The 24020-nt window shown below is 37.0% G+C and overlaps 1 protein-coding gene across 2 annotated transcripts in view; it reads right to left on the bottom strand.

Moving 5' to 3' along the window:
* Positions 1–5396: 5396 nt before the first annotated feature.
* Positions 5397–24020, bottom strand: part of NUP58 (nucleoporin 58) — a 30482-nt gene continuing 11858 nt past the window's right edge. Inside the window, exons 6-15 of one of the 2 annotated variants that reach the window (XM_006070952.4) lie at positions 23203–23227; positions 22155–22220; positions 21638–21812; positions 20916–20995; positions 18768–18886; positions 18330–18412; positions 16043–16244; positions 10560–10658; positions 8921–9016; positions 5397–7499 (exon numbers count right to left, since the gene is read on the bottom strand). In XM_006070952.4, coding sequence (XP_006071014.1) covers positions 7330–7499; positions 8921–9016; positions 10560–10658; positions 16043–16244; positions 18330–18412; positions 18768–18886; positions 20916–20995; positions 21638–21812; positions 22155–22220; positions 23203–23227 — 1115 coding nt within the window. In that variant the 3' untranslated portion in view covers positions 5397–7329. The remainder of the gene's footprint in view (positions 7500–8920; positions 9017–10559; positions 10659–16042; positions 16245–18329; positions 18413–18767; positions 18887–20915; positions 20996–21637; positions 21813–22154; positions 22221–23202; positions 23228–24020) is intronic. The other variant, XM_044927296.2, reaches the window with a different exon arrangement.

Below are 24020 nucleotides of genomic sequence, written 5' to 3'. Positions count from 1 at the left end.
CTGCAGTGGAGGTCACTTCTTATTGAAGCCCCTTACAACCCCAGAACTGGATTCTCTCGTCTTCTCGTTTTGACGGAAACCCACCTCTCCCAGGGCACTGCTTCTGGCAGCCTGCTCTCATATCCCCTACACCTGGCAGGGAGACAGGTATCTGCTGGAGTCTGCTTCTGAGCCAACCTCCCTCGTGCTTTCAAAAAATCCTTGTGCTCCAAAGTTCAGGCCATCAGGCTGCACCACTGGCTATCCTGGGTCATTCCTCCTCTCCTTCCTGGAAGACTTTAGCTCCTGACTCCTACTCTCTCCAATGCTACTCCTGGGAGATTTGGGGTGACTCCAGTATCCGTGTACATAGTCCTCACAGCACCCTGGCCTCAGGGTTCCTTAACTTCCCTTCCTCCACAGAGTCTCTGTCAGCACCCACTCCCGTGGGCACGTGCTTAGCACTGTCCAGTAGGACTGTGTTGATGGAAACGTCCTGGATCTATGCAGTGCAGTATGGTGGTCATTTGTCACATTTGGCTTTCACACGTGGCTAGCCTGGCTCAAGAACCGCATCTTCACTTTTACTTTCAGTTAATTTACATTTAAGTAGACACCCAAGGCAAGAGGCTAGTGTGTTGGAAAGCACAGCTATAAACTTGGCCATGATCAAGTAACTGGAAACCTTCCCCAGTCTCCCCCAGCACCCTTGGCCTCTGAGTCATCATAAGCATACATCTGTATCCATTTCCCTTCAGTGCTCTACAGACATTTCCATGGTTTCTCAGGAGAAATTCATCATTATTCTAATTATTATTTTCCTATACTAACTTTTTCTTTTTTTGCCATGCATGACGTGGTATCTTAGTCCCCCAACCAGGGATTGAATCCTGCAATGGATGCTTAGAGTCCTAACCACTGGACAACCAGCAAAGTCCCCTTTTTTCTCTATTTTGGGTCTCATGGAGTTTGACTATATCTGGCAGAATGTCTTTGACTTTGTTTTGCTTGGAGTTCGGTGAGCCTTTTGAGTCTGTAAAGGCATGTATTTCATCCAGTTTAGAAAGTGTCTGGCTGTTATTTATTTCAGTGTAGTCTCTGCTCCATCATTTATCTCTTCCCCTTCTGGGAGTCTTTTCACACGGAGGTTGGAGTTTTAAACATTATACCACAGGTTCCTAAAACTCTATTCATATTTTTTCAGGTTTTTTCTGTCCTTCAGATTTAATCACGTTTGATTTAAAAAATTATACATGTGATTATAGATTATATGCACACAATGGAATATTATTCAGCAACAAAAAAGAATAAAGTAGTGATGTCTTCTACAGCATGGATGGCCCTAGGGAACATTGTGCTAAGTGAAAGAAGCTAATCATGTTTATATGAAATGGCCAGAATAGGCAAATTATGTAGAAACAGAGAGTAGATGAACAGTCCCGAGTGCTTGGGGTGGTGGTGATTGTAAGTGACTGCTAATGTATATGGGGATTCTCTGGGGTGGCAAAAATGTTCAGGTGCAGTAAAGACCCCAGGACTTCCCTGCATCGGAAAGACACCCTGGAGTAGGAAATGGCAACAACCCATTCCAGGATTCTTGCCTGGGAAATCCCATGGACAGAGGAGCCTGGTGGGCTGCAGTCCATGGGGTCACTGAGAGTGTGACACGACTGAGCGACTGAGCACACACACCCATGTGTTCTGACATTAGACTGTGATATTGCCCAACTTTGTCCATACACTAAAAACCACTGAAATGCACCCTTCATTCACTTTATGGTATGTAAATTATACCTCCATGAAGCTCTTTTTAAAAAATAGTATGAGTTGCGTAATTAAAGTTACAAACATTTTATTCACTGTACTTGGCCAGTTACCTTTTGGATCAGCTTTCCCTGTTTCATCTGTGAATTTTCCTCTACTCCTTGCATACACTGGATTAGCATGCTGCTTGCAATTGCTTTAAACACTCCTAGGATCTGGTATATAATCCATTAGGTTGTCCTTAAACAACAGGGGCGAGCTTTCTTTCCTAAATTCTAAAAATCTTGACCAAACTCACTCTATGACAAATGAGATTCCCAAGAAGACAAATGGAAGTTTCTTGCAAAGTAGACATGTGCTGACTCAGTGCCTGCTCAGAACTGGATTTTTCTTCCTAGCTCATTGACTTCTGTCATACTGGGTTTTCGAAATCCAGTTAAAACCTGTGATTTGCTGCCTGAGAGAAAAAGAAAAAATAGTTTAGACTGTACTAGGACACATGTAGATACTACTTATTACATGCTTAGCTTTCATCTTACCTAAGTTAACTCATTTTAGTCTGCACAGTCAACCTGGAACATCAGTAGTGCTCACTGTTTTACTAAAGAGACACAAAGATGTTAAACCTCACAAAGATCGCACACCTACTAAGTGGTGGAGCAAAATTCTACACCAGCAGCATGGTTCCAAAGTCCAGAGAAAGGTTGGCAATGGGTCACCAAATTAACTAACCTTTCCCCACTGCACTAATTACTTAATTCAGAGGTTATTTATGAAATTCAATTAGATGGTAAGTATTGATGATACAACACCAAACCGAAACAATAGAAGACAGGGTTCCTGTTCTGGGACTACTCAATCTAAAGTGGGAGACAAACAGACCCATCAAGGAAACCATGTAAGGAAGCCTGCACCCTGAGACCCAAAGTCTACGTGGACTGGAGGTATGTGTTCAGGGTGAGAAAAGATGGCACTGAAAGGCCAACATTTACTCCACACCATGTGGGAGACCTGGGTTCCATCCCTGGGCTGGGAAGATCCTCTGGAGAAGGGACAAAGTCTACCCACTACAGTATTCTGGCCTGGAGAATTCCATGGACTGTATAGTCCATGGGGTCGCAAAGAGTCGTTGAACGTGACCGAGTGACTTTCACTTTCACAGAAATGGCTGGTGCACAAGCCGAGTGGTGGAAGGGACATGGTGTCCTAGAAGGGCCGTGGTGTGCAAGGGTGTCCCAAGGGGTGGGTGGGAGTACAGGTCAGGCTGTGAAGCACTCCCATGTTTTCAGAACACTCCTTAGACCCCACACATGATCACGTTCACGAGCCCAGAGACCTTTGTTCTCACCTCACCTGCCGTGATCTAGTCTATTGCAGGTGTGTAAGCCCACTGTAAAAATCATCACATGACCTTTAGTGTTATGGAAAGGATGGACATGAAAATCCTGTATCACAGAAAATCCCCAGCTCCAGGACTTAAACAGCCGTGTGACCTTGTGGAAGCTGCTTAATCTAACCCTGTTCCTTTATCTAGACACGGAAGATTTCTGCTTTTGAGAGAAATAACGAGGCCATACAAGGTCGAGTATATAAAGTTCTGAGTGCGCTGCCCGTAACAGACTACATACAAGTAAGACATGAGTGTGAGTGAGATTCAGATTTGCACTCCCTGGTGCTTCCAGGACACTGGCCCACATTACGCAGTAATGTTACCGAGTAACACCTTGTGGTGTGTGCTCCAGTAGGCACACTGCAGCCAGGCTCATCCAGTGAGGCTGCAGCAAGGCTCATAGAAGGTGATGCTGCCTATCTTCTGATAAACCGTTCCAACTCGAATATGTCCCACATAGAAATATCCCCACTGCAAAATTTCTGGAGGCACCAGATTCTCTTGCTGCAGACACTACTTAAGATTGTTGATTAGTTGCTAAGTTGTGTCTGACTCTTGCAACCCCCTGGACTGTAGCTCACCAGGCTCCTCTGTCTATGGGGATTCCCAGGCAAGAATATTGGAGTGGATTGCCATCTTCTTCTCCAGTGGATCTTCTTGACCCAGAGATCAGACCCACGTCTCCTGCACTGGCAGGCAGATTCTCTCCCACTGAGCCACCTGGGAAGCCCCTATTTGAGATTAGTAGTACATTAACTTGGGCATACTATATTATCACGAAAGAACAGTTAATCTGCATCTGTAATAATGTGAATGACCTTGTACTGACTGTAGGATGAAGACCCTCAATGAGAAATAGAATTAAGAAGCTGTTAGGGGAAACCATCAGGGAGCTACCACACACTGTAAAACCTTGCTGAAAGAAAAGACCTAACAAATGCACGTACCAGGCTGTACACAGAAAGACACTGATTCTCCCCAGGTACAGACTTTATTTGTATAAACCTAATAAAAAAATCCCAAAAGTATTTTTCCTAAGAAAAAATTGAACTTGATGAAATAGATACATTCTAAAGGTCCTAGAGCCGTCGCCCAACAAAAGGCTCTACAGGGTCAGGGACTGTACCCAGGTGCCTCATGTAGACACAACCCTCATACGACCACACGTCTTTACTGTCCTCACTTTGCAGGTGCTAAAGCTGAGGTCGAAAAGAGACACTTGCCAGAGACCACACAGGTTCCAGGCAGGGATCTGAAGCCGAGCTGATTCCCAGAAAGTCAGCTAGGAGTCGTTTGTCCCTTAAGAAAAATGTTAGATTATGTTACCTACAGACATCTTTAAGAAAAAAACTCCCATGTCATCTGGTATAAAATGGACACAGGGTATGAATATGCAATTACATTAATATGCAAATAACTAACATTTATGCTAAAAAGCTCAAGCTCACAGGGACTTAAAAGACTGATGGTTATCTAGGGCTGCAGACAGGAAGTGGGTACTCACAGAGCAGGAGTATCTGTTTATACAGCATTTATGGAAGGCAGTCTGACATTAAAACATACATTCTATGCTTCTCTTAGCAATTCCTCTTCTAGAATCGATCCCAAAGAAGCATTAAACATGAGCACCAACTGTCACGTTTAAGGATATTCACTGCAGCTCTTTCTATAAAAGTGAAATACTGGGAAGAACAGGGAGCAACTAGAGCGGATGACCCAGTGTCTGTGCCACGGTCAGTCAGCAAAGAGTCAGTCTCCACGGACTGACGTGCAGAGATGTCCCTGATTCGCCGTTCAAGGAGAGACAGGCAAGTCATGGAATACACAGACCTTTAAGCCACTTGTTAAAAAAAAAAAGGAAAAGGATCTAAGAGAATAAAATGTGAGAAAATGAGAGAAAAAGAACGAACATCTGTATACAAGTTGAAAGGCATTCTTTAAAGGGTCTGAAAGGATACACACCAAACTACGAAGAGTGGACACTGTGCGGAAGAGAGTCAGATTGGGGCCCAGGAGTTGAAGGCAACTTTCACTTTTCACTCAGTATTTTTGTTTATAATTTTAAATGTTTTTATAATTTTGCAAACACAAAAGCGAGTGATGAAGTACTTGCTATCTTGTACTCAGCCTTTTTTGTTTTTTAAAAAAGCAAGATGTATAAACCAGTGAAAACAAAACACTAAAAACCAACCAGAGAATGAAAGAGGAAATAATAAGGAATAATAAGGAAATTATGTATTAAGAACGACTACTGACGCCTATAAAGATTCAAAGCAGCTGACACAGTAAAGTTTATTGTTTACATCATGACAGGCTCTGGACAGAGTAGGGACACAGTGAACACGGGGACGACACATTTAAACTCCTGTCACAAACAGATTCATTACAAAGTCCCAATGGTCAACATATTAAAATGTAAAATACAAAGAAAAAATCCAAGAAATATAAATATCCAGATTTTTTGCAGCACAAGGCAATGTCCTTTTTTAAAAAAAAGTTTGCTGTAATTGTGTATTTAATTAAACACATGTTTTCCTACCCTTCCCCAAAACTTGGATCTGGGGACTGCAGTATTAGAGAAGTATGCAAAAAATAAAAACAACTTCAGTGCTCAGAAACAAAGCATTTTCCTTATTTTAATGCATCAAGGTGCAAAAACTTCAACTCCAAAAGCCAATCATCGATATATGCAGATAAATAAAACAGACTTGATAACACTTTTGTCAAACCCAACTAACATTATACTAAAATATATATATATGTATATATATTGTATGTAATACCTATTTTAGAAAAAAAGGTGCCTTGGTGAAAATGATTCTGAAAATATTCACTTGATGCACATTATGTACAAAACCTTCTATATAAAAAATTAAACTATTTTCAATGAAATTCCATGTTCAGCATCTCACCTGAAAACTGTACTTGAAAGATAAATAGGTCTACATAACGGTTTCTGTCTGAAATCATGGCTAAGGCAGTTCTCTTTCCAAGGGCTCTCTTTTTCACCCACTCTCTATCACTAATACTAATGATACACAGATGCAACCTGACATGTCTCTGTGTTATTATCTGGAGCTTTCTGTTCACTGTTAAAACAGGGGATAGTTTACTGTTGCTACAGAGAATACTTTTTTCCTTAAAATATACCGTTTCTCTATTTCAAATTATGCACTTACTTAAGACATAAAAGAGGCTGATAAGCCACTCCATTTGGTGTCAGTATCAATAGCCCTGTAAGAAAGAACTCTGTATTGGAATAGCTAGAAAAGTTTCCACTAAAATAATAGTGCATCCTACACCTGCATAGAATCAATTTGGCTCCAAAGCTCTTTGCCCCCAGACACCAGTCTGGAATTCAAACATGCTCCTGAAGGTTCATCTTGGATATAAGAATACATAGGGGAGTTAAGGTGTTGACAGATATGTCTGCTCAGTCTCACAGCAGCCTTCGACAGGAGGAGCTGCTGAGATTAAGGTGGAAACAAAAACGGGGAAGACTGGGGGCAATGCTGTTGAGTTGGCCAATATTTACACCAGTAACCATTTCACTAAGTCTTTAAGCAAGTAACTATAAGACCCGGTACCTCTAGCTCCTCATTCTACAAGCACTGAGGATTTGAAGCATAAAAGGTGAAAAATGGAACACCCTTAGAAAAAGGGAACAGTCTGAGGCAAAAGTTGTAGGTCTGTAAATATATATTTCATATGCACACACGGTTGTGTGTATTTTCCTGTATATATTTTACATACATATTCACAAGATGCCCTGCAGTGTAGTTCAAAAGGCCTTTTGTCAAGGAACACAGATTCTAATATAGGCCCTAGAGTTCATAACATCCATATAAGAAACAAATGTGCATATATTCACATAATGTAAACCTTATCAACAAAAACATTGCTAAAACACTAGGTTAAATAGTAGTAGGTTTTACCAATCAGTGATGTAATAAGAATATTTCTTACACTGAGAATCAAAATAACGAAAGATATACAACTAGGTTTCAAATTCACAAGAGAAAAGTTGTTTAGCATGGCAAACAAGAACAGAGTTCAAAATTCCAGAAGTAAGGAAAAATATCAAAACTTTATAAATCTCCTGGGATGCAATTTATTTACTGCATCAACTTTAGAAAAATAGACTCAGAGAATGAATGATGCTGCTATGGGTTCTCTCAGCACATCAACCCATAGGTTTATCTTTTTCCTCTTTTGTTTCCAGCTGGAGGTTTCTTCAACTGAAGGAGTTGTCCTCCTGTCCCAAAGCCTGCAGAGGCAGGATTGGACACCCCAAATGTCAAACCCGCTGATGCCGTGATGCCAGGATTGCTGAAGTTAAACCCAGATGTACTTGAGCTGCCAAAGCCTTATGTTTAGGGAAGAAAATATTCATATCAGAAGTTAAGTCACAAAAACAAATGTAAAAAATGGGGATAATTCTCTAGCTGAAAGAATATATAACCCATGAAAACAGCAAATGTCTTAGGGCCCTAAATTTCTAACATGGAATTTTACAGGAAAATAATTCAGCTGACAGCTAAGTGGCCCTATTATAGACACAAGGTGAATGATCCAGGCCAAGAGAGAAACCTTACACAAGTAACTGAAATCAACAGAAAACTTCAAGTTGGCAGTCACTTTTGTGTTAATTAAATATGCCAAGGTGCCTTCCCCCTTAGCCATCCATATACACTTTATCAAAATGTAGAGGAGAGACTTTCCCGACCTTTGGACCTACCCTGGCAATTCTAAGTCCTCTAAGAAAGCCTCAAACCACAATTTTCAGGACAAAGAATACATGGAAGAGCAGTACCAACTGTTACTATTTTATAAGAGCCTTCACACAGTTAAGTTCAAATACTGCCTAGCTAATTAATGTTAGCAAATAATATTTAAATTATAATCCTGATACCACTGAATTCTATTATCTTACTTCCTGAGAACTACTGATTTTTAAATACTACTTAATTTAAATGGAATTTCCTTAAAATTTCCTCAATTAAAAAGTTAATCCACATTAAATTATTGTTATTTTAGGCATGCTTTTAATCCCTAAGCATTGTACAATAAAATATGTCATTATTGGGAATTCCCTGGTGGTCCAGTGCTTGGGAATCCACCACACTTTCACTACCAAGGACCTGGGCTCAGCCCTGGTTGGGGAACTAAGACCCCACAAGCTGTGCTGCGAGACCACAAAAAGTAAATAAATTAAAAAAGGAAATAAAATATAACAAGTCATTATTTATAAATATAGAAAAAATGCAAAAGCAGATGGAATTTGGAATTCTCTACTAGAAATGTCAAAAGATTATACCTACTTCAAAAGCAAAGCATTCAATTAATCATCATTTGTAGGACTGGTATTCTTAAAATCAGAGGGACATGCAACTAAACAATGTATAACTTATGTAACGGTATCTCCTCAGGAGAACAACTATTCTCCTGAATGAATAATGATAAAAACTGGGTTAAAACTCACAGTGGGTTTATTTTTGTAATAATGAAAAACTGTTTAAGCATAAAGCTAGTCTTAGGATTCAAAATAATGTCTACAGCATTAACAGCATATGTTATTATTTATTGTATCAAACTTAAGTTGTTAGAAAGGTTCTACTAACCTGACCTTTAGCATATGAGAGAAAGCTATATGAATATCAGGCTTGTAGGCTTCATCCAGGGGTAGAAACTGAATCAGGGATCTCTTTTTGATATTGGACGTAACAAGACTCATACTTTCAAAATAATGCACCTAATGGCCTGAAATTCAGGCTAAAACACACAAACCTGCACTAAGACTTCCTGAGGGTTTATTTGTTGTTCCAAATCCAAATGTGGAGGCCCCTGTGGTGCTGCATCCAAAACCAGAGCTAGCTCCAAAGCCTAGTGGGGGTGATAGAGAGACACATGGAGGTAAAACACAGGTGAAGGATACTGACAAGCCACACCAACAATAAACAGTGTTGAAAACCACGGCCCTACTGAGGAGGTCTGCTATTTACCCTTTTGTCTAAGGCTTCTGGGAGAACTAGATCAATTCTCAAACAAAACATTTACATCTGTTTAGACTAAGCTTACAACCCCTCAGTAATTTTTAAAGAACAAAGCCATAAAAAAATAAGAATGGTACTTTCTCTCCCAAACAGGCTAGAAATTTCAGTGACCATCCAAGTATGACTTTCCTCAAACACATATACATGTTATCTATAGGGGTTATTTCATTTTGGAAAGAAAAAAGACTAAATTCATAAATAAGCACATGCACAACAATTTAAACACAATGTATCGCATAGTAATTTTATTTTCCTTTTTAAAAAAACACTTTCATTTAAGTTCAGCACTGGGAAAGTGCATGACCACATGAGAGTCAGTCACTAATTCTACGCAGGAAGAACAGGCTCTTGCAACATTACCAGCAATGCAACACTGAGAAACTGGGAGTAGGGGCAGCGTGGTTTCTCCCTTAACAATATTAGTCACAACTTAAATAAAGAGCATGTGTTCATTAGTTCTGGAGCAGAGTCTGCTACTTACTTGAAGACTTGTTTCAAGTGCTCAGAAAATGAAATTCAAAATCATCTTCGGCTACTTTGTAACAGTTTATCTAAATTATTGAGTTTGATAGTATTATTGCCTGTAACTCTATGAAATATGGTGACAAACTGGAATACAGACCACAGGAATAATGCTATCTGCCATTAATTCTAGTAATTCCTAACACAGTCTAATATATTACATAACCATATAGCTAACAGGCTTTGCCTCTTATGATGATATATTCTAATGGCAATACTCATTACATGACAATGCACCTGTCAAAATACAATCAACCTACAATTACCCACACCAGAGAACTGGGAATGCATTTGTACTTCAGCATATTTTGCAGAAGACTTACCTTACTAGTTATGTTATAAAAACTACTGAAATAAACTTAGTTGCTTATGTATAGAAGTATACATAAAGGCAAATAGGCCAAAAGTGCTTAGAAATGGACAGAGTTGGGCTGTTCAATTTATGATACAATTATTTCCCCATTTAAAGAGCTGCATTTTCAGAAAAGAAAGATGATTAGGAGAATGTCTGTCCAGAAGTAGTTTGAATTCCAACTAACTTTTTAAAGTTAATTTAATAAAAATAAGCAATTTTCAAGTTCACATTTTAGCATATTGCTTTGAAAATATGAACACCCTTACCATTTGATTTTAATACATTTTTATATTTACTATTCACAGAGATGAAATGATTTTTAAAATTCTAGATTTAGTAATTTTAGAAAGCACTGATATGTTTAGAGAATCCTTTTTTTTCTGGCCAGATAGAACCTTAACTTCCCAAAGAGCAGATCCTCTTAGAGGTTTTTACAGGCTAGTAGCAATTCGAATGTATCATAGTGCAATGCAATACGAGAAAAGTTAAAGTGTACCTCCAAGGTTTGAAGAACCTAGGCCACTTGACTGCAAGCCAGTGCCAATACCTGAGCCGAATGGCGCTCCAAAACTAACTCCCAGAGATGGCTGTGGCCCTGGTATAAAAAAAAAAAAAAAAAAAAAAAAAATGGGGGGGAAAAAAAAACAAATTTGCCTTACTCTTTCAAGATTAAATTTCTTTATGAAATTAATTTTAAAATGAACAGTCATTATTTTTAACAAATTCTATTTGCTAAAACTTAGTTTTCAGGATGTCTCCCCAGCCTAATTTATCTGTCCCAGCAGATTTACCTATTCAAAAATAAATTAAAAAAAAAAATTAACTTGTTCACACTTAAGACAAAAGAGGCTTACCATACGAAAAGAGTGTTAGTTTAACCTACTAAATAATTTGAAATCTTTAATGTATTGTAAATTATAGTTCTTTTAGTTTCACTTCTAGAATGATTTTAGATCTCCCCAGTTGTTTTCTGTTAAGATTAGTTGCTGTAATCAGTAAAGGTTTTTACTTTTTTTCTTTTTAAAATAAGCTCCTTACTGTTAGAGTCAAGTCCCAATTGATCAAAAGAGACTGACACTAACATGCAAAACCATCATGTTACTTCATAAGTGTAAGTACCAAAAACTAGGCAGGATTTCTTACAGAAAATATAAATGATATAAATAAATAGATAAAAAACAAGACAATGTTTTATTTTATTAAATTTATTGTTCATTTTAAAGCAAATCAATTACACAGTAACATGACAATTCCAACTTGTTCACAAAAAGTGATAACTGAGTTCTACTATTAGGCTCTGCTACATCACACCACTTATCACCTGATTAAATAAGATAGAGAATGAACATTTACAAAGGCACTGCTGTGTACCTTGACAGATTCAATACATTCAAGATTTCAATTCAGAAGTTTCTTCTCAACATTTTGGAAAATGTACTCAGATGCAAAACGATTAAGTCATCCTTTTCCCATTTGTTAAAGATTTTGGCTGAGTTTGTTTGGCAAGAATAGCATCAAACTTACTAGCCTCTCTTTTTTAACTACTTTTTTTTTAAACTAAGCAGAATACAAAAATCTAAAAATCTCTCATTTGATAATTTATGAAAATTATTTGATAAATTTCATAGTACAATCTTCAGTCTTGTCTTTTTCAAGCACAGTGATCAGTGCATCTCAAAGTTGAGGGAACTGCCAAAGTAACATACAAACTGATATTTAGACTTCTTAAAGAAATCAAAGCCTTCAAGTTGTTCAATGAAGAATGAGGTTTCTTTATTCAAAAAGGTAGTGTAAAATTATAAAACATTAAAGAAAGAAGAAAAAAGAAACTAAGAAACTACATTTTGCTACACTGGGACAGAAACTGGACTTTCCAAATAGCTTCTACCCAGAAAATAAAGAAACACCAACAGTAGCCAGAGTTCTTACACTACTATTAAAAAATAAATTAGAAAAGATTTAAATTTTTACATCCAGTTTGAGATCAACTTGAGAATAAAATACCTGCCTAGCAGCTCTTTTGTAAAATGTTACTATATGAAAAAGAAACTAAGCATATTACCTTCTTATTTCTAACAGAAGTATTATGTAGAAAACACACGTCCAGTTTCTTTAACATTGAGAGACTTAAGTGTCACGTGTTCATAGGAGGCACTGCTGGTGGAAGACCCTAGAGCATAATATACACCACAGCCCTCAGCCCTACAAGTCCCAAGAGTTACTCACATAACATGCTTTTTGTTGTGTGCGGGTCTGCTTTTAAGAGCAACTCTAATCATTAATATTCAGGATATAGGTAATCAAGAACTCTAAGAATGACAAGACTTTCCATTGCACAACAGGTACATGATATTTTGAGTTTTGTACCTTCACACAAATTCTGAAGGCAACATCATTTATAAAACTAGTAGGCAAATGTATAACATTTTTTAATAGTAAAAACTCATGATAAATATCTCCCATGCCAAAGTATTAGCATATATTACACTCTGGCCACCATATAAATTAGTTTCACTATTAGAAAGCAGAATCTACATCCTTCAGGCAAAGATTACGTAAACAATTCAAGAAATCTGTCTCAAAATCTGAATAGTCATTAGTCATTCAACGAGAGGCTCTTAGTTCCATAAATAATACCCAGTTAGTAGTAACATATCCCAGTGATTGCCCAAAGTGAAACCTTCATGTAGAGTAACATTTTACAAAAGTTACTGTATAATATATTCACACATAACAAAATCAAGTTAGCACTTTAATTCATATTTTTCAGGATAAATTCTACTTTCTTAAAAGTAAAACTGAATTCACAGGAAAAGGACTAAAGTGCTAAATTTTTTTAATTATAATTTTCAATGATCATTCAAAATACCTAACGTAATTAGGATGGTTATTCCTAAATCATTATCTTTTAAAGTAATAATTTTTGTTAAAAAACAAAAACTGTTTTTCCCCCCCGTTTGAAAATTTTTACTCATTGATTTAGTGGGGAATGCTCCTTTGGTTATTACATACAACAAAATTGTAAAACCACAAGAAACTCAAAGGAAGAAGTTTCCTATTTAGCAATACACCTTAAATGTCCAAACCTACACTAAAAGCTAGAAAGTAGGAACTCCTAACAAAATGTCTCAGCTCTCCTTAAAAACAGCAGTTAAGTCACATGAGAAAAGTCTTTTTATGTAAACACCAAGAACTTTTAAAAGCATCAAAACACAACAGCAAAACTTATTCCCAGTTCATTAGCTTAAAACAATCTATCCTAAGTAAAAATTACACTGAAAAGCCTAATGTCGACGTCTTAAGCTTTTTAAGAGGCTTCAGAAGGAAGGTGAACAGTGTGCTCCAGATCTGCCAGCATGTAATCTATCCACATACGAAGTTAATTTCATACATAAATAGCCTGCGGAGTTTGTCATCAATTCTCTTCAGTTTTCAGAAGCAATAACCATAAATCACACAGGCCTTAGGTCTATTATATATTTTTTTTCATTAAAAGACATTGAAGGAGGATCATGAAGTCACTTACGTCCATACTTCCACCTCCAAGAAAGACTACACAGAATGCACCTTCAGAAGGTAGCAGCCTGCTTTTTTTTACATTAATAAAGTCAAGAACCTATATGCAAACAGAAGCAAAGCCCCCCAACAACTCAAACCTTGCACAGACCAACAGGGTTGACTAAAAACAGCATACAAGCCTCACCCAGCTTCATCTAGGTGGTCTTTAAATTCTGTTACTGGCACTTAAAGATTTCACCAGTCACAGTACATAAGGGACAAGACGCAGGTACAAAGCGCAATGCAATAAAGAGGGCATTTCTAATGGGCTGCGTGCATCTAACAGCTGCTCAGTCTCACTCCAGTGGTGGGTGACACGACTAAAGCAGCGGATCCTGACTGACCTGGACAGGCATAAAAGGATGGGCCACGGAGCATGGAGACCCTCAGAGAAACAAGAGGGAACCAAGAAGACAGCACAAAATGATCACTATTGTTCAGCTTCTCAGTCCAAAAATCCATACAATGCAAAATGAAAACACTGTAAGACTGTTTAGGTTAATAAATTACAATTCCTGCCACCTGATCAGAAAGCCCTAGATGGGCTTCACAAATGCAGGGAAGGTACAAGGCAGTCAGTGTCCCCAAAGCCTGGCAAAGGTCTGAAAGAACCCAAGCACATGAGCAAAGGGTGCTTCAGGATGGTTCCTGTAAAGTAAGGTAATATTTTCCACCACTACAGAGAGCACAGACCGCATCTCTACTGTTTACCTTGCTAACCCTGGAGTCTGGCACAGAGGAGGCACTCAAAGAAAGAACAAGTATCTTCCTAGGAACAAGTATCTTTCTAAGCCCAAAACGTATGCAAAGAAACCTACAAACTTCTCAAGACTGCCTACATAAGAAAGTATATAAAACAAAAATCCAACAGGTGACTTTACCTCTATTTTAGCGTACACCACAGAACATAATTCCGTTATAGCGTAACAGCTTAGATAACTGACTTTTCTCCAGTTTTACTGATTAGAATAGAAATCTCTTACGTTTAAAGAATACCTAACCAAGTCCTGCTTTCTCTGGTCTATTTTAGAATCAATATTTGCTCTGAAAAGTAAACTGGTACTACAGTTAGTTTGATGAGCTGGTTAAATAAATCATCAGGAGAACTGAAGGCACCAGTACAGGGCTGATTCGATTTCTAGCCCACAATGACCCGCTGGGAACCAATGCCACAATGACTTCTTCCCTCTGTAATATAAGAATGCAGTCCTACACCCTAGCCAGCTGGAGAACTACTACACAGTGCCTATGTGGGCCACTGTCCACACGGGTCCAGCCACGGAACATGGGGGATTTGACATAAAGCCATTATCAGCCATTTACTGATGGTTAAGTCAACTCTGTCATCTCTAAGTGTGAAGAACAATTTTTTAAATTGCCAACAGTAAAACCCAGAGAATGCTTCCCCTGCAGAGGCAGCCTGAATGCAATCTAGACGTGCACATTTTTTGCTTTTGCACACTGTAACTTACTACTGGACTCTATGGAACTCTCAGAAAGACACAAGCTACAAAGTAACTCATAAGCACTATTCAAAAATGTATGAATGAGTAAAAAATATCAGTATCCATTAAGACTATTTCTATATGTCACACTTCAAGCCTGACAAAACAGGGACTGCAGAAATAAAAAGACAATCATCTCTGAAAGACCCAGGACCAAACTAAACATGCAGAACTGGACCACAGAAATGTCTCTCTCATAGGAAGTGAAATTAAACCAAGGACTACAATTATCTGCTTTCCAGTATCTCCCCAGGTATTTCATCTGCTCCTTCCAGCACATACCTCATGCACAATCCAGAGCAATTCAAAACATCTTTTTCCTGCTCTTGCCACTGTTCTGTTCATTTTAAAAGGTATGAACAATTCCAGCATGTACCTTCTTCTAAATTTGGTTAAGAAGGTCTGTTCTGTTTCCAGTCATTATACAAACCTACTGCTCTCAACACACCTTCAGTCAAAAAAGACATACTTCATCCTGAGTATGGGCATTCTGTAACCATTGCACGTGAGAACACACCGCCTGTCAGCATCACAGAGAGAAGAATGCAACCTCTGGCTACTTTACCTCTGACTTTAAAACAATATACGATACAGTCACAAATTTAGAATCGGTTCTTAAATGTAATTCAGTAGTGAAACACCATGTTCTAAAGGGCATTTATGGCAACACAGCAAATAACATGAAGTAAATTCACAATATTCAGTATCTAATTGATGTATAATTAATTATTGCTAAGACTACCCTGTGTTTTTATCAGGTATATGTTTATAATTGTGTCCATCACAATTTTTAGACTGTACTGGAACAGTTACTCAGAAATTTCTTCAGTGCTAACACAAAAGGAAGACTCATAAAAATGCACATCAGTGTTCTGCACTTTAACAGTAAGAAGCTATAACTTGAATGCATTCAGACCTGTAGCAGGCTGCTGCTGCTGTGTAAGAGTTGCAGCCATGGCAACGGCTGCTGCGTTTGGCATGTTGCTGAAGGGGGTGGGTCCAGTAGTGACTCGGGGTGCGTTCTGCCACTTCTTGGCTTCTGCTCGCCTGGCTTCAAACACATCCACAGCATCTCCCAAGAACATTTTCCTGTAGCCAAGGTACTGTTCTTTCAGCACCTACAGGAATGAAAAATAGAACATGTTAATCATGTCTTGTGCTGACTCTGACAATATGAGAGTGAATATAACCATGCAACAAATTAGCAAAGACAGATCAAAAACACTGCCAGCATTATATACTTCATCTAACTTGCCAATGCCAAGTTATGATAGCACTTGAGCACCAGCATATGCATGGTGTGGGAAGTGGTGAATTTGAGAGTTCTACCACACCTTTGTACGCTGTCTTCCTGCTTTTAGTCATATGTCTTTACAATCAACTGCCTGCATATTCTGGTTCCTGAGGCACTCTTTAAGTTAGAGAGCTTGCAGACAAGCAGAGTAGTATCTAAAATTCCGTTTTAAATATTCTAATTTTCCATGACAATTTCCCCTTTAATGGCCAACCTTTGGATAACTTAGATGTAAACAGCTTTAAAAAAAAAAAGCTTACTAAATACATATATATGCATATATATATATATATAAAATATATGTTAAATACCTTTTAAAAGGTGCAGGTGACACATATTAAAATGTCACCAAAGCAAAGAGAGCTTGGAGGGTATACTTTATCAATACTGTTTGATTATTTTACAGTGAGAATAACATGGTGAAAGTGAAAGTCGCTCAGTCGTGTCTGACTCTTCACAACCTCATGGACTATACAGTCCATGCAATTCTCCAGGAGAGAATACTGGAGTGGGTAGCCTTTCCCTTTTTCACGGGATCTTCCCAGGTCTCTCGCACTGCAAGCAGATTATCAGCTGAGCCACAAGAGAAGCCCAGGAATACTGGAGTGGGTAAAGCCTATCCCTTCTCCAGCAGATCTTACTGACCCAGGTATTGAACCAGGGTCTCCTTTGTTGCAGGCGGATTCTTTACTAACTGAGCTATCAGGGAAGCCCAAGAAAAAATGACCAAGTTCATAAAATGGGTAGGATTACCCAAAACAACATCTTCCTTAATTAAGGCTATGAATAGGAATGATTCTGTTTCACCCTGGAATTATTAAATACTTTCCTTAAGAGTTTAGCTTAAATAAATCAGCTTTATACTACTTTTTATATATTTGAAAACTTTGATAATAAGACAAGAAAGAAAAACATCTGCACAACACAGACTTCAAAGTGCCAAGATAGAACCACCTTCAGCATTTTAAAAAACTAAACACTTATTACAAAGTTTCAAGAGAATTTAATAAAAATTCCTCCTTTAAAATTATTTTTTAAAAATTAAGTTATTTTAAAGATTTGGCTTAAAATTTTTAATCAATCAAAGCAAAAGGTCTGAACTATGCTATCACTTCAAAAATAGTATGATTTAAGTGGTTAACTTTAAAAAATTCTATCACCATGCATCAGAATAAAAATGGAAACACTGGTAATCTCCATGAAATTCTCATCTATACAGTTAAGAATTTATCTAGATTCAAGTTTGGATGCTTTGAATTTTAAAGGTTTTCTCTGACCATATATAAATCCAAGAAAGACCAATTATATTTGCTTGATTGGTAAAGTATACCTATATTTATTTTGCTCGAGTAATTTTTAAAAATGAATATATTACACAATACTCAAAATATTCAGTGACAAATTTTTTATCTTTATTCTTTGATAAATACATTTTCCTGTGTTTAGAAGGGACAAATGTTAGCAAGTTTTTTTTATGAAGGGTCCAATAAACACTTAAAACATACATAAAATTCAAGCAGTGGGAAATGATTCTGCTACTAAGAATGTTTACCTTCTATAGTGCTATAAGAGATGGAAATAACCAAAATGTCCAACAAAAGACAATGGGTTAAACAAACTGCACATACATGCAACAAAATCCTGCTTAACTACTAAAACAATGGCAAACAAGTACATGTATGAATGTGGAAAGTCATTTACAATAAGCTGATGAAAAGTTAACACACTGCACAGAACACTTGCCCGGTTGTGTCTGGGCATATTATAGATTATTTCAGAGTTGGTCTTTTTCACTTACAAGTAATTTGAGCTATTTCTGTGATGAGCATGGACACTTTTGTCCTGCAAATGAACAAATACTTCACTTGGTGCAGATGTCCAGATAAATGAATACGGAATGAGAACTCACCTTCACATTTTCATGAATAGACTGAAGCTGTGCAGCTAAAGCTACAAATGTTTGATAAATTTTCTGCATAGCCATTGACAAATCTATAAAAGAAAATCATATTATCACACAAATACATATATAACACAATCAATATTATTCTTCTATTACTTGAGTCCATTTCTTGGTACAGTTAACGTGTGGGATGAAAAAAATTACACCAATACTTCCAAGGAAGAGAGAAGACAGCAGAGCAGACTGACAGAAGGACTTCTCTCTATCAGTAATCCGGGGGAGGTGGGCCCCAGGACATCTGCCCATTATATCATAATCGTTCATAATAGCATTTTATATTTGTAAGAAATAAAGATCTAATCAATGACTTTAAAGGAAACTGTCTTATGGCAGCTTAAGACTAGTAAAGCACTATTAAAAAAATGACCACAGAAAGCATGTTACCTTGTGGGGTGATGTGTGAATTGTTCGCTTGGGTGGCTAGATGGTTCTCCAGCTCCTCAATCTGCTGTCTGTACTGCTGGAGCTGCACCTCAAACTGCTGAACCAGGATCCTGAAGTAGCTACACGAGAACATTTACCAAGTCAGACCACGTTGTAAAAACACTGCTTCCTTCATATTCAAAACTCCAACAAAAACAGGCCTCTGTTTAAGTATGGCCTTTGAATTAGTCTGATGACACAATATATCTTTAAGTGACACAAGTATTACCAAAACAAAATCTCAAATTTGTAAGTTATCAAGGTATCAAAAATAGATGCATATCCTTACTCCAATCATGAAAAATCTCAATTAAGTGATAAATCTACAAAATAACAATATTTTTTTTAAAATGTCAAGGTCATCAAAGAAAAGACTGAATAAATGTTGTAGACTGGAAGTGAAATAACAACTAAATAAAGTGTGAAAAGAATCCTAGAACAGAAAAAGTACACTAGTGGAAAAGACAGTAAAATTCAAGTAAATTCTATATTTTGGTTAATACAGTAGCAGTGTGAATTTCCTCTTCTTGATAATTATATATATATAATTATGCAATATGTTAACAGTAAGGGAAACAGGTAAGGAGTGGAAGAAAACTCTCTGTACTATACTACCAGTATTGCAACTTTAAGTCAAAAATTTAAAAGAAAAAGTTTTTTTTTAAAAAGTGCAACTGTCAACCAGATTTTAGAGCCAAATACTTAGAGTTCTTATAATTATAATTGGAAGTACTATTTATAAGCTGAAAACACTACAGGGTACTACAGAAGTATATAATTACAATTACTATTCTGATTAACATAACCAGAGAATGCTAGAAAGATAAAAAAGAGACCTTGAATAGCATGAAACACAGTTGGAACTGACTCTATAAGAAATGGGGAACTGTGAAAGCTTTTACAGTGGAAAATCATGATTCAACAAAATGACATCAGAATCAGCTCTGATGGCAGCATGAAGAACAAGACAGCAGGATAAGATACTGAGGAAGTCCGGCAAAGCAGCTCACCCCATGCTCATCTGAATAAGGCAACAGGAGTATCACCATCATTGTCACTGCCTGAGTTTGACCACTACACTGTGGTTATGAAAGAGAATATCCTTATGTTGAAGAAACAGACTCTGAAGCACTCAAGCATTCAAGGGCATCATTTCGACAAACAATTCTACACATGGGAAATGTGTTTAAAAACATGGACAGCAAAGAACAAAACAACTGCAAAATAAAAATGCTAACATGCAGAGAATCTGGGTGAAAGATATGTGAGAATTCTTGGTTTTATTCTTGAAATGTTTTTGCAAATCTGAAATCAAAACAAAACTTAAAAAAGGAATACGGGACCAGGAGTCCAACGAACCCTGCCCACCCAGAAGCTCAGGACTCCCATCTCCGTGCCTCAGGCTCCCCATCTCTTAGACTGGAGTCTGACAGCTGGAGAGGATTTGCGCAAAGTCAGATCCAGCAGTAAAGAGCCAAGCCACCCAGGTGATGTATGGCAAGCACCTGACAATGTTCACTATTATCATCTTGCATAACACAAAAGGATATGGAAACAGACAACAAGATAAATATCACATGTATGGAAACTAGATGAATATACAAGCTGGGTACAGGTGGATTTTTCAAGCTGCTTATCTACACTTCACAATTTTTCTTCCTGAATATTGTTATGTAGGCAATAAAAGTTATGGATACAAATAAATTTATGGAAATAAATAAAAGGGTTAAACTACACTTAGTATGCCCTGTTTAAGGAAGAGACTATCATAAAAATATTTTTAAACTGAAAGTACTTATGGTATAATCATAAGTTTCTATTATTTGCACAACGTAATCAAGTGGAACAGACCCTGTAAGCAATATGAAGTGCAACTGCAGACGAGTGCTTAAAAGCTCGACCTTAGCTTTTACTTACCCTTCAGTAAAATGGGGGTGATATACTTTCTCAGAATTATTATGAGAATTAAATTTTAAAAATTCACACAAAGTACCCAGTTTGCCACTTTTTAGCAAACACACTTTGCTAAAAAGTGAACTAAGAAATCCATGGCCTGTATACTGTTTTTACTGTTCTGCTGTTTTAAAGACAAACATTTATTTAACTTACTCAGCAGGAGCTGTATTTTCATGTTGCAATCCAGGTGGTGTTTTCTGGGTTCTTAAAGCTATTTCAGCATTTTTTAACTCCTAATATAACAGAGGTTTTAAAAAAGAAAAAGCCAGTTAAGTCAGGCTGAAAATACCAACCATCTCAGGATTTCAACAAAACCACTCTTCAGAGCTTCATATGCTGTGAGAACATATCATGACTAAAGCTCCTTTCAGGCAGGACAAACTATAGTTCCATGAACAAATTTCATAATAAATATAAAATGAGCTGCTGGTCTATCTTAAACTATGGATTTATGTAGGATTCATGAAGTTTATTCATCCATAGATACAGACATTACTATTTTAAAACCTGTACTACACAACCATAGAAAACACTGCCGTACACAACACAAGGTAAACAACCTGAGGATGGTGACAGCAGCAGCACTCACTGTGCACAGGCCCCTCGCTGCAGGTTCTACTTCTCTAACCAATGTCACCTCATGGGGCTACTGTGGAAAATCACTGGGTTAATATACCTAGATTGCTTAGAATACCGCTTCATACCAAGTAAGCACTCAATAAAAACCAGTAACTATTACAGTAATTTAGAAGTACATGTGCTATGTGGTTTTCTTATGCATGAAACTTCATAATTTTAAAAAGACCTATTTCTATTTAAAAAACAAACAAACAAACAAATGAAAAACACTATAACAAAATGACACTCAAGCTTACCTGAGCGGTTTCTATTTTCAGTTTGTCAATATTGAGCGTGTTCCTCTGCAATCCACTGGCAGCCAGTGACAAAAGCTGCTTCAGAGCTTTAATATCTTCCTGGACTTTAAGCATTGCTTTTGAAGACATTCTACTAATTTCTTCTTGAACCTGTTTTTGTTCCTTCACAAATTTCCTAAAAAAAGGAAACTGAGTTTAAAAAAAAATACACCTTTGATTTTCTACAGAAAAAAAGTACATTTACCACATGTAGGTCAGAGTTTTAAGTCTGAGTGTTTTGAGAAGCAACTATTAAAAAATTCATCTACAGTTCAGAGAATGGCAGTTACAGAATTTTAATTCCTTTATTTCCTTCATTCAATTGCTCTGCTTCTTTAACTTCTACAGGCATTCCAATGTTCCCCAAGTTTAAATGCTCAGGAGGAGGAGGAGATGGTCCCCCTGAAATCCACAGCCACCCCCCACCACCACCGCATTGGAGTCTGACTCAGCTCCTGATGACACCTGATGCACGTACTGGAGGTTGTCAACGTCCTGGCAGATGACAGCAGGCAGAGTCTCATCCTTCAGTGCTTTACTGTCCCTGAGAAAGATGCCACAGGCCATTAACACCCGAGATCATAAGAACCTGGCAGTTGAATTCTACTACAGTGTGTGTTAAAGCATGTGAAAAACAGAGCAAATGTTCCTTATTTATAGCCTTCCTGGATGATTTTAAAGTTCCTTATAAAGAGTAATAAACCTACACAATAACTAACAATTCAACTGACATGGAGGTTTCTGTTCTAAGAAGATTGGTATCTGTTACAAGTACACATAGATGCATTTGACTAAATGTTTCAGAACAAAATCAGAGAATACTGCAGGTGGGATGAGATATTAAACTAAGTTTCTCCAGCTCAAAAATCCCAGGACTGACATTTCGTTCAGTTCAAAAATATTATAGCATTCATTAAAGAAAGAAAGCCTGCCGAACTTCTCACAGTGAGATGCTCACAATACTTTTACTTTATTATTTTCTAACTTCAATCTGTTCTTCAACAAAATAAGACCTGGGGGTAGCTGAAAGGAATCACGACTACTTAACAAAGACAGGAATAAATGAAACTCTTCAAACATACACATAAAGTACATGGAGGCCTTCTCCCTCTTCAACAGCAGGAAGTGAATGGTGCTGGCACAGCAATTTACATATAAAATAAAAGGTACATACACATGTTTAATTTGTATATATAAATAAAAAGTGGTCCAAGAGTAAAGTTCCATGAGTTGTTCAATACTTATAAGAAGGCAAAGAGACACTTTACATATATTTGTGTTTGTTTTTATTATTTGATGAAAGGCCAACTACTTCGTAGAAAGAAATAGTTATAATTTTCTCAAATATCTTACCTTTCACAATCTCTCCACAGCCTATGTTTATTACTTTGTCACAAAAACTTCAAAATAATTTTTCTTCTAAATGCGTGTATGGTTCCATTTACTTCCAACCATACCATTTGCCCACAGTTTAATAAGTAAAACTCTTTAATTAAAATATTTTAGAAGTCAAATTGTAAACTTACTCTGGTCTTGTTCCTGTTTTATCACCTAGAAAATTGAAAAAGCTTCGTGTAAAAATATGCTATTTATCAGTGTATTCCAAATACAAGTTTTAAGTTAACACAAACTAAGATAAAAGTAGAAATGGTTAAGGATTTCTTAGACTGCTTCTTAAACAGTATGTGATCTCATGACTTGTCACACTCTAATCACAGCATGTTACAGACATATATATAACTGTTTTTATGTACATATAAACAGTTATGCAGCTGATTTGCAAGTATTTCTTTCAAGGGAAAGAATCTTCCTTTTTCATCTATCTTCCCTGAAAAATCTTGCTGAGGAGTTTAACTCCTGAGAGCTTTATTTGACACTTTTTTAAGGCCCTATTATCAGGCTGTTCCATCTGAGTAAAAAACTAAGCTGCTAAAACATCTAAGGCTATTTTTGAATTATGGAATTACTACAAAGAAAATTAAGTAAAAACAAGATAGGACCTTGTGTTTAAAATTTTTCATTCAAAGAAAAATAAATCCAAATCTTCTAAGGTTAAAAGGATTTTATCAACTTTTAAGATAGTAATTCACCCTATAATATTATCTTCTAATAATAAAATCCATGTCCAATTAAAAAATTCCATACAGACATAGGACACTGAGTATCCTACAGCTTCATGCATTATGTCATTCTAAGTTCTTCAAAGAGGTTCAGTGCAGTATGTATGTATGCACTCCAGAGGAACATGCTTTCATCAAAACAAATCACACACAGAACCAACAACCACAGGGGGAAAAAAAAAAAAACAACTTCACAATGCATTTGGATTGGAAAAATTTTTTTA

The sequence above is a fragment of the Bubalus bubalis genome, chromosome 13 (genome assembly GCF_019923935.1).
Source record: "Bubalus bubalis isolate 160015118507 breed Murrah chromosome 13, NDDB_SH_1, whole genome shotgun sequence".
Taxonomy (NCBI): Eukaryota; Metazoa; Chordata; class Mammalia; order Artiodactyla; family Bovidae; genus Bubalus; species Bubalus bubalis.
The sequence above is the reverse complement of the archived record's forward strand: the minus strand, read 5'-3'. Positions and strand labels throughout refer to the sequence as shown.